The 13,915-nt window shown below is 41.8% G+C and overlaps 1 protein-coding gene across 1 annotated transcript; it reads left to right on the forward strand.

The window, feature by feature from the left end:
• Positions 1–967: 967 nt before the first annotated feature.
• Positions 968–1,333, forward strand: LOC145104285 (putative mitochondrial protein AtMg00860). The gene has a single exon (XM_079041549.1). The coding sequence runs from the start codon at positions 968–970 to the stop codon at positions 1,331–1,333; it is 366 nt and encodes a 121-aa protein (XP_078897675.1).
• The last annotated feature ends 12,582 nt before the right edge of the window (positions 1,334–13,915 follow it).

The raw sequence follows: 13,915 nt of genomic DNA on the forward strand, positions 1-13,915 counted from the left end.
TTTTAGTTTATCCAATTGCATGGTGCCATGCAACCCAAATGGACCATGCCGGGTCGGGTCAAGTACATACCAGAAATAGTTATGGACTTAGACACCTTATCCAACACACCCACCAAGTCTTGATTTGAATACTCTCCCTGATCATCTCAAGTATGTCTATCTTGAAGAGGAAGAGACATTACCGGTGATAATTTCAACCAAGCTAGCAAAGGAAGAAGAAAAAGAGCTGGTTGGAATTTTGAAAAAGTACAAGGAGGCTATTGGTTGGACCATTGTGGACATAAAGGGGTTGAGTCCATCATTATGCATGCATAAAATATTGATGGAAGAAGACCTTTAAGCCAACCCGTGAAGCCTAAAGGAGATTGAATCCACCTATGATGGAGGTGGTTAAAAAAGAGATGATGAAGCTCTTGGATGCACGTGTAATCTACCCCATTTCTGATAGTAAGTGGGTAAGTCCCGTACAAGTTGTCCCGAAAAAAGCCGGAGTCACCGTTGTCAAAAACTCCGAGGGGGAATTGGTACCCACCCGTGTGCAAAACGGGTGGAGAGTTTGTATCGATTATAGGAAGTTGAATGCTTCCACCCGCAAAGACCACTTCCCTTTGCCATTCATCGATCAGATGTTAGAACGATTGGCTGGGAAATCCCACTATTGCTGCCTTGATGGTTTTTCTGGTTTTCACCAAATTCCGGTTGCCCTGGAAGACCAAGAGAAAACCACATTCACATGTCCCTTCGGCACCTTTGCGTATAGACGCATGCCCTTCGCCTTGTGCAATGCACCCGCGACCTTCCAAAGATGTATGGTGAGCATATTTTCAGAATATGTCGAAAATATCATAGAGGTTTTCATGGACGATTTTACCGTTTATGGAAATTATTTTAATGAATGTTTGCAACCAAAATCTTACAAAGGTGCATTGACACGAACTTAGTCCTTAATTATGAAAAATGTCATTTTATGGTTGACAAGGGCTTGATACTTGGACATGTGGTGTCACAAAAAGGTTTAGAAGTTGCCAAGGCCAAAACAGATGTTATTAAGAGCTTACCATACCCGACAAATGTTCGAGAAGTGCGTTCTTTTCTTGGCCATGCAGGTTTTTATCGGCGGTTTATAAAGGATTTTTCCAAGATCACGGTGCCGATGTGTCAACTTCTACAAAAGGAGGCCGATTTTGAGTTTGGTGATGCATGTAAAAGTGCATTTGATCGCTTGAAGGATTTGTTGACATCCGCCCCCATCATCCAACCGCCAAATTGGGATCTTCCATTTGAGATCATGTGCGACGCTAGCAACACCGCGGTTGGGGCAGTTTTGGGATAAAAGGTGGACCGAGCCCACCATGTCATCTACTATGCATCCAAGACTTTGGATAGTGCACAAAGCAACTACACCACAACAGAAAAAGAGTTGCTTGCTATTGTGTTTGAACTAGAGAAATTCTGGCAATACCTCCTTGGAACTAAAGTGATCATATATTCGGACCATGCAGCCATAAAGCACTTACTTACAAAGAAAGATTCGAAGCCAAGGTTAATACGGTGGATGCTGCTTTTGCAAGAGTTCGATATTGAGATCAAAGATAAAAGCTGGAAAGAGAACCTAGTCGCTGATCATTTGAGCCGAATAGTCCAACCCGAAGATGCGACTCCCATTCATGACGCATTCCCAGACGAGTACTTGTTTGCTATCCAAACACCACCTTGGTATGCGGATATATGCAACTTCATGGTCACGGGAAAATTCCCACCCGATCTCACGAGGTCATAGAGAGATAAGATCAAGAAAGATGCAAGAAGGTACATTTGGGATGAGCCGTACCTTTGGAAACATTGTGCAGATCAGGTAATAAGAAGATGTGTTGAAGAGCATGAGGTACAATCTATCCTCAACTTTTGTCATAGTTATGCTTGCGGAGGGCATTTTGGTCCTCAAAGAACTGCCAGGAAAATTTTAGACTGTGGATTTTATTGGCCTCGACTCTTTCATGACTCTTACACTTTTTGCAAAAGTTGTGAGAGATGCCAAATGACAGGTTCTTTGAGTTCCCGAAATCAAATGCCCTTGACCCCTATCTTGGTTTGTGAAATATTTGATATATGGGATATTGATTTTATGGGTCCTTTTCCTTTATCTTTTGGGAATTTATACATCCTTTTGGCTGTTGACTATGTTTCCAAATGGGTAGAGGCAAAGGCAACAAGAACTGATGATGCTAAAGTTGTTGTAGATTTTGTCAAGGCTAACATTTTATGTAGGTTTGGAAATCCAAAAGCCTTGATCAGTGACAGAGGCACACACTTCTGCAACAAAACTCTTGGATCGTTTCTCAAGAAGTATGGAGTCCAACATCGGGTGTCCACGGCTTATCACCCGCAAACAAATGGACAAGCTGAAGTGTCAAACAGAGAAATCAAGTCCATACTTGAGAAAACAGTGAACACAAACCGCAAAGATTGGAGTTTGAGATTAGATGATGCTCTTTGGGCATACCGCACTGCATATAAAACTCCAATTGGGATGTCACCTTACAGACTCGTGTTTGGCAAAGCTTGTCACCTCCCTGTTGAACTGGAACACAAAGCTTTCTGGGCTATAAAAAAGCTAAACATGAAGATTGATGAAGCGGGTGTTCACCGAAAGCTAGAGATTCAAGAGTTGGAGGAGATAAGAAATGAAGCATTCGAGAGTTCACGCATCTACAAAGATATAACCAAAGCATTCCATGATAAGTACCTCTCCTGTAAGACCTTTCAAATTGGTCAAAAGGTATTACTCTATGACTCTCGACTTAAATGGTTTTCCGGTAAGTTACGGTCCCGGTGGGTGGGTCCGTTCATTGTTACTAATGTATTTGATCATGGTGCAGTTGAGATTAAGAGTAACAAAACTGGAAAAGTGTTCAAAGTTAATGGTCACATGTTAATGTTTTTCTATGAAGGTGTGACAACCCGAAATTTCTATTCTGTACAACCATTCACTTCAATAGAAGTCAGAACAGTTTCTGCTAACTTTTGAGCTGTGTAGAGTCAGTTTGAGTGTTCTAAAGCCTAGTACTTCAGGAGATAACAGGAGAGAGGATGCCCTAGGGTTTATTGTGCACCAATAAAGTTCCAAAACTCCAAGGGTTTGGAGTTTATGGCCTAAACAAGGTGTTTACGGCCGTAAACCCCAAGGGTATAAATATGGCACTTAGCCATTTTATTCACTTTTTCACAATTTCAAAGCTAGAACTCAAATCCTCTCAAGTATCATCCGACTTTTCCTTCTTGATCTTCAACTTGTAAGTGTTTCTTACCCTAATAAGTTGATATCTTACTTAATCTAGTGATCTTACATGATTCCATCCGTGAAATCATTCCATATGTGTAGATCTTCAAGTTTCACCAAGAACACACACTAGTGTTCTTGGACTTTTAACACCCTTTCAAGCTTCTACATAGTAAGTACTCTTACCTTGGCTTGTTATAAGGCTTGTTACACTTCTTAATCATCTAGAAAACACAAGGAAACACAAGATCAAAGGTGTTTACGGTCAAAGATGTTCTTGGACCGTAAACCCTAATGAAGGGGCCAAAGTGTGCCCTAGTCCCTTACCAAGCCTTGGATACTAGTCTAGATCATATCCTTAAAGTGCTTAGGACCTTAAACACCAAAAATACCATAAACCATATGGGTTTACGGCCATAAACCCAAGGAGAAATGGTCCATGGACCGTAAACTCCACAAAGGGGTGAAATGGTGCCCTAATCACTTCCAAAGGCTTAGACTTGAAGTAGGAATGCTTCTTATGACCTTTAAAGCTTCAAAACACAAAATGGTAAAAGTACCATGAGTTTACGGCCGTAAACTCATGTGTTTACGACCGTAAACTCAATAAGAGTTTGTCCCAGAACCGTAAACTCATAAAGAGTTTACCCTTGGACCCCAAACTCAATAGCCAAGTCCTACAACCCTTAGATGCAATCCTTAGGACTTATAGCACTTAAATCAAGTGTTTTACATATCTTAGGATGTCTTAACTTGGTTAATTAGTTGTTAAATGACTAATTGGATACATATATGTGTTATTATATGTTAACTAGGATCCTTGTGTGTGTTCAAGTCTTCACTTGACACTTAGCATCCTATAACATCCGTTCATCCAAACCACTCACTACAGGTGAGTTCATACCCCTTAATTAACCTTTTAAATGTTTTTAAATGCTTTTATGGGGGTAATACAAGTTGAACTATTATAGTTATTATATCAATCACATGTGATTAATAACTACCAAACAAGTGGATTTCTTACTTTTCAAACTGTGTTACCAAACTGTTTTACAAACTCTTTTACATACCAAATGCTTTTATCAAACTCTTTTACATGTCAAACACTTTTACTTAAACTCTTTTAAACTTATATTCTGTTAAATGTGTATCTATATAGATATAGTTATATAAGTAGGATTGAAAGGACTTAGGACTGATAGCTCACCTTACTTCCTGTTCCTTGTTTGGTTGTGGACTTAGGGTATTCAGGTTATTTGTCTGAAGGTCGTTTGAATCCTAGTTATATATTATGTATATGTATATAGGTATAAATGTTCCTTCGTGCATTCAGTTCAATACCTTTGGGTAGCAAAGGTATACACACATGTTCATACATACAAACAACATTACTAGTAAACTATAATAGGTATAGTTTAGGGAGATACTAATACTATTACTAGAACAGTGAAACATACAAAGAGTCAGTTCATACATGAGTCAATACCATACAGAGAGAACATACATACATGCTAGACAGGGAGAGAACACACAATACAACTAGCACATACATATACTAGAACATTACTACAGTTATGTGAGCCACGTAACGGGGCATGGCATTACCTGTCATGGCCGTTTTGTATCCAGAATCTCCTTAAGTGGGGAGCGTATGAGTTTGTGTATAGATCTATACTGGATTGACTATCCTACACCTTGCTGCTCGCTACAGTGGGACTTGCAAGTCTACGGGTGCCAAACGTCATTTCTTCCGACGTCTTACATCGTCGCGTTTATAGTCGGTAGCAGGATACAGGCCGATCACATGGTACTTTAAATAACAATTGGTTTAAGGTAGTTAGTACAACAATAGTTACTTAATACAACACTACAGTACTATTTCATTTTCCCATTGCATTCAAATTGTGATATTCACACAATAAACAGTAATGTAAAAACTATATTTTTGGTAAATGATAGTCAGATTTGGGAAAATACATACTCTAACAAGAGACACACACACATACACTAGATGCCTTGGTAGAAGGCTACTTTTAGTAGAAAACATAGGGTTTTCTAGGAGAGTTCAAACAATTACAAACTTTTACAAACTTATACATTACAGACTTACAAACACTTTCATACAAATACAGATACTAAAATACTTATGAACTCACCAACTTTAAAGCTGATAAACTCTTTCAAAATAACTTGTATTCTCAGGTCACCAGTAGACAGGTACCGGTGCCAGGTTTTGAGAAGATGGAGCTCGTTCAAGACTCATCTTTTATTTTGATTCATATTTTTGGTGTCTATATAACTTGACAGAACACACTTGTATTAAATTATATTATTAATGCAATGGATGATGTTGTTGCTTGTTTACTACTTTTCATTGTTGTGATACTATACATGACGTCCTCCACCCCCGAACGTTTCTGCCGCTACGCTTTTTTGGGGTGGATACACTAAGGTTATATGTAACTAGGATGTCATAGACTTAGAATCTGTGATCTTGGCTTTACTTCCTGTTCCTTGTTTGGTTGTAGGCTTAGAGTTAGGGTCACTTATTCGAAGGTCTATCTATCTTGGTTACATATGACTAGTATGCACTACGCAAATGTTGAAGTAACTGATAAAGATCATCTTATAATTATCTAGATAGTTCGTCTATTAATTATTTCTTTATCCCTTTTCTCGCGTAGATATAATGGTTGGATTCCATCTTCCCGGAGACCCGTACTATCCCAACCACGACAATGCAGGATGGCTTGGAGAAGAGCCAGAAGATGATCACCCAATCCCATTGGATGATCACGAAGCTGAAGGCTTTTCTGATGATTCTGACTCAGAGCCAGAAGTCAATAACCTACCCCCAGCTGCTCAAGACCCAAACCCAAACCCCCGTCCAGCATTTCAAGGACTCACGCCTCTGTGGGCCACATACTTGAACAGATGGAGTCAGGAACAGGGACAACCCATTCCCTACAATGGAGACAGAAGCTTCTACAACCTCACCGAGGGAGGTTCAGCTGACAGGGTCCTACCCATCATGGTTCGTAGGATTTTTTGGAACACGGAACAAGCTCGAGCGACTATCGACCGGGTCATAGAGATTGACGTCAACTCTAGCGTTAACACAGTCCGCATTCGCCAGCTAGAGTCTGCTCATGAAAGGACTCAGGTCCGCAATGCAGCCCTACAGAGGGAACTTGCTGAAACCCAAGCTGAAGTCAGAGAACTTCGAGCTCAGCAAGCAAGGTCTGAAAGGCGTATGAGGGACATAGAACGTCTTCTGTCGGAGTCAAGAACTCACTCTAGTAGTTCTCGTCGCCGATAGAGTCTCATCTACTTCTCTCTTGGATATAACCTAGTTTGTGTAAAAACTCTAGTCTAATTTCCTATCTTTGTAAATCTTAGACCTGTTAGGTCTTGATTAGGTCGTAGTTCTGTCAAAATTTTCCCATCTCGGTTGATGTAAGGCCTACTTCTAGGTCATTTTTCCCGAACTCATTACATCTTTAATTCCAGTATTATTGACAGATATCTAATCTCATGGAAATTATTATCCAAATGCTATCATCTGTTAGTTCTAGATCTACATTCAATCGTGCTATTCAATTGTGCTGTTGGGCTATGGAGAGTTAGTCCATGAGTCATTTTCATCAATTTTCCTATTAAATTCTTATCAATATCTTCATCTTTGTAAACTTATAGTTGAAAGATGCCTCCACGTCGATCAATGAGACGCGATCCTCCGATAACTGCAACACCACCTGCTCCTCAAATCGATACGACAGCTCTGAATGCTGTTGTAGCTGCGGCTGTGGCTACAGCCATGGCACAATATCATTCTTCTGGTTCCACTAGAGGAGGAACCCCGGTTCAATCTACTCTTGGTGAAGCTCCTGTGCGCTTGAGAGAGTGCTCCTATAAGGACTTCACTAACTGCAAGCCCAAGTCCTTTAGAGGGACTGGCGGAGTCATTTCCCTCTCGCAATGGTTCGAGAAGACCGAATCGGTTTTCGAAATCTACTCCTGTCCAGAAGGGAGCAAGGTCAAGTTCGCCGCTTGCACCTTTGAAGACAAAGCCCTGACATGGTGGAATAGCCATGTCAAGTCACTATCTCTTGTGGTGGCTAATGCTATGGGCTGGGAAACTTTGAAAGACCTCATGATTGAGGAGTACTGCCCGAGGGGCGAAATCCAAAAACTAGAGGAGGAACTGTGGAGCCTAACCATGAAGGGCTCCGACATAGTCTCCTACACCGCCAGGTTCTGTGAACTGGTGGCCCTCTGTCCCAACATGCTTCATACAGAGGGGAAGAAGATAGAGAGATTCATATGGGGGCTGGTGCCTCCATTCCAGGGAAATGTTTTGGCTTCAAACCCCACTACATTCGATAGTGCCAAACGATTGGCACAGCGGCTTATAGACCATGGGGTTCGTACCCCGGCCGCAACAACAACCCTGGCCATCTCAGAACCCGCCAGAACCGCTGATTCCAAGCGGAAGTTCTGGGATGACAAGAAAAAGAAGAAGGTTGCCAAAAAACAGCAAATCATGGCAGTTCATGCTGCGTTAGCACCTGCCACTGATGCTGCTCCGGTAAAGCAGTACGCTAGAAGTTTGCCTAAGTGCAACCAGTGCAACTTCCACCACATTGGAGCCTGCCGGGAAATGCAGTGTTCGAACTGCAACAGGAAGGGGCACACCGCCCATTTCTGCAAAGCTCCGGCGAGGCCACTCAACCAAGTCCCCGGCGCAGGAGTGGGCCAAGCTTGCTACGGTTGTGGTGAGGTGGGCCACTACAAGAGGGACTGCCCTAAGGCAGGGAATACCGGTAGAGTGGGAAGGGTTCTGGCCATAGGCCACGAGGAAGCAGTTGCCTACCCCACAGTGGTCACGGGTACGTTTCTCCTCGATAACTCTTATGCATGCATACTGTTTGATAGTGGAGCGGAGAGGAGCTTCGTGAACCAAAAATTTGCTCATTTACTTAAGCAAAAATCACGAGCCCTTAAAGAACCGTTCACTGTAGAAATGGCTAATGGAAAGACAGAGAGCACTAGCAGTATATTCATAGGGTGTACCCTAACACTAGATAGCCATTCATTTTCGATCGACCTCATGCCGGTCTCAATTAAAAGTTTCGACGTCATTATCGGCATGGATTGGATGAGTCTTCATCGTGCCGACATCATGTGTTACGAAAAGGCTGTACGCCTTAATCTGTCGTCTGGCGAAACTCTAGTAGTATATGGCGACAAACCCGGCACGAACCTTCGTATCATCTCGAGCATTCAAGCTCAGAAATTCTTACGAAAGGAATGTCGCGCATTCCTTGCTCATGTGGTCGATGTGAGCCAAGAAACGAAAGACATTCAGAACATTCCAGTAGTACGTGACTTTCCCGATATCTTTCCAGAAGAACTCCCAGGATTACCTCCGCAACGACAAGTCGAGTTCAGAATCGACTTGGTTCCAGGGGCTACCCCCGTAGCCAAATCGCCCTATCGTCTAGCACCTGCAAAGATGCAAGAACAGTCCTGTCAATTTAATGAACTGCTCAGCAAGGGCTTTATAAGACCAAGCTTCTCACCCTGGGGAGCTCCAGTCTTGTTCGTCAAGAAGAAAGACGGATCGTTTCGTATGTGCATCGACTACAGGGAGCTCAACAAACTGACCGTCAAAAATCGTTATCCTTTGCCTCGTATTGACGATTTATTTGACCAACTTCAAGGGGCGAACTTCTTTTCAAAAAGCGACTTAAGGTCCGGATATCACCAACTACGAGTGCTAGGGGAGGATGTTCCGAAGACAGCCTTCCGAACTCGTTATGGGCACTACGAATTCGTAGTGATGCCGTTCGGATTAACTAATGTGCCCGCAGTATTCATGGATTTAATGAATAGGGTGTGTCGTCCTTACTTGGATCAGTTTGTCATCGTCTTCATCGATGACATACTTATCTACTCTCGTAGTAAGGAGGAACATAGTCAACATCTGCGACAAGTCTTAGAAACACTGCGTTCAGAGAAGCTCTATGCTAAGTTCTCAAAATGCGAATTTTGGATCCGAAGAGTCGAATTCTTAGGGCATGTGGTTAGCGAGGAGGGAATACATGTGGACCCTTCCAAAATCAAGGCCATTGAGAGCTGGTCAGCACCAAAGACGCCTACAGAAATTCGTCAATTTCTAGGCCTCGCTGGCTACTATCGCAGGTTCATTCAGAACTTCTCCCGCATTGCGAAACCTCTTACAACACTGACCCAGAAGGGCATGGCCTTTGACTGGGAAGAGAAGTAGGAGAGAGCGTTCCAAACGCTCAAGCGAGCCTTGTGCACCGCACCTATACTATCCCTCCCCGAAGGGATAGAAGACTTCGTTGTCTATTGCGATGCGTCAAATCAAGGGCTCGGATGTGTTCTGATGCAGCGAGGTAAGGTCATCACCTATGCCTCGAGACAGCTGAAGACACATGAGGTCAACTACACTACCCACAATCTTGAGCTAGGAGCAGTTGTGTTTGCTCTGAAGATCTGGAGACACTACCTGTACGGTACAAAAAGCACTATCTTTATAGACCACAAAATCCTACAACATATATTCGACCAGAAGGAGCTCAACATGAGACAACGACGGTGGGTCGAGCTACTCAGTGATTACGAATGTGAAATTCGTTATCATCTGGGTAAAGCTAATGTAGTAGCTGACGCCCTAAGTCGGAAAGAATATTCTGGTCGTAGAGTCAAATCATTGACTATGACTATCCATTCACACTTGTCCACATAAATTAAGGAAGCTCAGTTCGATGCTTTGAAACCTGAAAATGTGGCGGGTGAATCTCTGAGAGGGATGGATAAGAACTTGGAAGTTAAGGGTGGCGGAGCTTATTATCTCATGGATCGGATCTGGACCCTAAAACATGGTGGTTTCAGAGACTTGGTCATGAACGAGGCGCACAAAACTCGTTATTCCGTCCACCCGGGTTCAGATAAGATGTATCTGGATCTTAAAAAGCTATACTGGTGGCTTAACATGAAAGCAGAGATTGCTACCTTCGTGAGTAAATGCCTTACTTGCGCTAAGGTCAAGGTCGAATACCAGAAACCTTCAGGTCTTCTACAACAGTCGAAGATACCGGAATGGAAGTGGGAGCGGATCACTACGGACTTCATAACCAAGTTTCCCAAGACAACGGGTGGACTTGATACCATATGGGTCATCGTCGACAGATTGACCAAGTCCGCACACTTCCTGCCTATCAAAGAAACATACAAGATGGAGAAGCTTACAAGAACTTACATTCAGGAGATTGTACGACTGCACGGTGTTCCCATATCCATTATCTCGGACAGAGATAGTAGATTCACTTCGAGGTTCTGGCAGTTGCTACAAAGTTCCCTAGGAACTAGGCTGGACATGAGTACAGCCTACCATCCACAGACCGACGGACAAAGTGAGAGGACTATCCAAACCTTGGAAGATATGTTGCGAGCCTGTGTGATCGACCTTGGGAAAGCATGGGATACTCATTTACCCCTTGTCGAATTTTCCTACAACAACAGTTATCACACGAGCATAAAGGCTGCTCCATTCGAGGCCCTCTATGGCCCAAGGTGCATATCCCCTCTGTGCTGGGCTGAGGTGGGTGATACCCAGTTAGCTAAAGGACGAGTTCCTGAAAACACTCTCACGGGTCCGGAGATCATTCGGGAAACGACAGAGAAGATCGTTCAGATTCGTGAACGATTGAAAGCCTCTAGAGACCGACAGAAAAGCTACGCAGATAAACGAAGGAAACTGTTGGAATTCCAGGTGGGCGACCGTGTTCTATTGAAGGTCTCACCCTGGAAAGGCTTGATACGCTTTGGAAAGCGTTGAAAGCTAAATCCAAGATACATAGGGCCTTTCGAGATTCTTGCCAGAATCGGCCATGTAGCTTACAAACTTAACTTACCACGCGAAGTCAGTAACGTACATTCTACTTTCCACGTCTCGAACTTGAAAAAGTGTCTGTCCGACGAGACTCTTGTAATCCCACTCGACGAGATCGAGATCAAGGAGAACCTCAACTTCGTGGAAGAACCTATAGAGATCATGGACCGGGAGGTCAAACAAACGACACAAAGCCGTATCCCGATAGTGAAGGTTCGCTGGAACAACAAGCGAGGACCTGAGTTCACTTGGGAGCGAGAGGATCAGATGAAACTGAAATATCCTCGTCTTTTTACTAAGTTATTTGTAACTACTTATTTGCTTAAACTCTAATTTCGGGACAAAATTCCTTCTAACGGGGGGATGATGTGACAACCCGAAATTTCTATTCTGTACAACCATTCACTTCAATAGAAGTCAGAACAGTTTCTGCTAACTTTTGAGCTGTGTAGAGTCAGTTTGAGTGTTCTAAAGCCTAGTACTTCAGGAGATAACAGGAGAGAGGATGCCCTAGGGTTTATTATGCACCAATAAAGTTCCAAAACTCCAAGATTTTGGAGTTTACGGCCTAAACAAGGTGTTTACGGCCGTAAACCCCAAGGGTATAAATATGGCACTTAGCCATTTTATTCACTTTTTCACAATTTCAAAGCTAGAACTCAAATCCTCTCAAGTATCATCCGACTTTTCCTTCTTGATCTTCAACTTGTAAGTGTTTCTTACCCTAATAAGTTGATATCTTACTTAATCTAGTGATCTTACATGATTCCATCCGTGAAATCATTCCATATGTGTAGATCTTCAAGTTTCACCAAGAACACACACTAGTGTTCTTGGACTTTTAACACCTTTTCAAGCTTCTACATAGTAAGTACTCTTACCTTGGCTTGTTATAAGGCTTGTTACACTTCTTAATCATCTAGAAAACACAAGGAAACACAAGATTAAAGGTGTTTACGGTCCAAGATGTTCTTGGACCATAAACCCTAATGAAAGGGCCAAAGTGTGCCCTAGTCCCTTACCAAGCCTTGGATACTAGTCTAGATCATATCCTTAAAGTGCTTAGGACCTTAAACACCAAAAAGACCATAAACCATATGGGTGTACGGCTGTAAACCCAAGGAGAAATGGTCCATGGACCGTAAACTCCACAAAGGGGTGAAATGGTGCCCTAATCACTTCCAAAGGCTTAGACTTGAAGTAGGAATGCTTCTTATGACCTTTAAAGCTTCAAAACACAAAATGGTAAAAGTACCATGAGTTTACGACCATAAACTCATGCGTTTACGACCGTAAACTCAATAAGAGTTTGTCCCAAAACCGTAAACTCATAAAGAGTTTACCCTTGGACCCCAAACTCAATAGCCAAGTCCTACAACCCTTAGATGCAATCCCTAGGACTTATTGCACTTAAATCAAGTGTTTTACATATCTTAGGATGTCTTAACTTGGTTAATTAGTTGTTAAATGACTATTTGGATACATATATGTGTTATTGTATGTTAACTAGGATCCTTGTGTGTGTTCAAGTCTTCACTTGACACTTAACATCCTATAACATCCGTTCATCCAAACCACTCACTACAGGTGAGTTCATACCCCTTAATTAACCTTTTAAATGTTTTTAAATGCTTTTATGGGGGGGGGGAATACAATTTGAACTATTATAGTTATTATATCAATCACATGTGATTAATAACTACCAAACAAGTGGATTTCTTACTTTTCAAACTGTGTTACCAAACTGTTTTACAAACTCTTTTACATACCAAATGCTTTTATCAAACTCTTTTACATGTCAAACACTTTTACTTAAACTCTTTTAAACTTATATTCTGTTAAATGTGTATCTATATAGATATAGTTATATAAGTAGGATTGAAAGGACTTAGGACTGATAGCTCAGCTTACTTCCTGTTCCTTGTTTGGTTGTGGACTTAGGGTATTCAGGTTATTTGTCTGAAGGTCGTTTGAATCCTAGTTATATATTATGTATATGTATATAGGTATAAATGTTCCTTCTTGCATTCAGTTCAATACCTTTGGGTAGCAAAGGTATACACACATGTTCATACATACAAACAACATTACTAGTAAACTATAATAGGTATAGTTTAGGGAGATACTAATACTATTACTAGAACAGTGAAACATACAAAGAGTCAGTTCATACATTAGTCAATACCATACAGAGAGAACATATATACATGCTAGATAGGGAGAGAACACACAATACAGCTAGCACATACATATACTAGAACATTACTACAGTTATGTGAGCCACGTAACGGGGCATGACATTACCTGTCATGGCCGTTTTGTATCCAGAATCTCCTTAAGTGGGGAGCGTATGAGTTTGTGTATAGATCTATACTGGATTGACTATCCTACACCTTGCTGCTCGCTACAGTGGGACTTGCAAGTCTACGGGTGGCAAACGTCATTTCTTCCGACGTCTTACATCGTCGCGTTTATAGTCGGTAGCAGGATACAGGCCGATCACATGGTACTTTAAATAACAATTGGTTTAAGGTAGTTAGTACAACAATAGTTACTTAATACAACACTACAATACTATTTCATTTTCCCATTGCATTCAAATTGTGATATTCACACAATAAACAGTAATGTAAAAACTATATTTTTGGTAAATGATAGTCAGATTTGGGAAAATACATACTCTTACAAGAGACACACACAGAGACACTAGATGC

This window comes from Lactuca virosa, chromosome 4, assembly GCF_052849685.1.
Source record: "Lactuca virosa cultivar CGN04683 chromosome 4, Lactuca_virosa_CGN04683_v6, whole genome shotgun sequence".
NCBI classification, from domain to species: domain Eukaryota; kingdom Viridiplantae; phylum Streptophyta; class Magnoliopsida; order Asterales; family Asteraceae; genus Lactuca; species Lactuca virosa.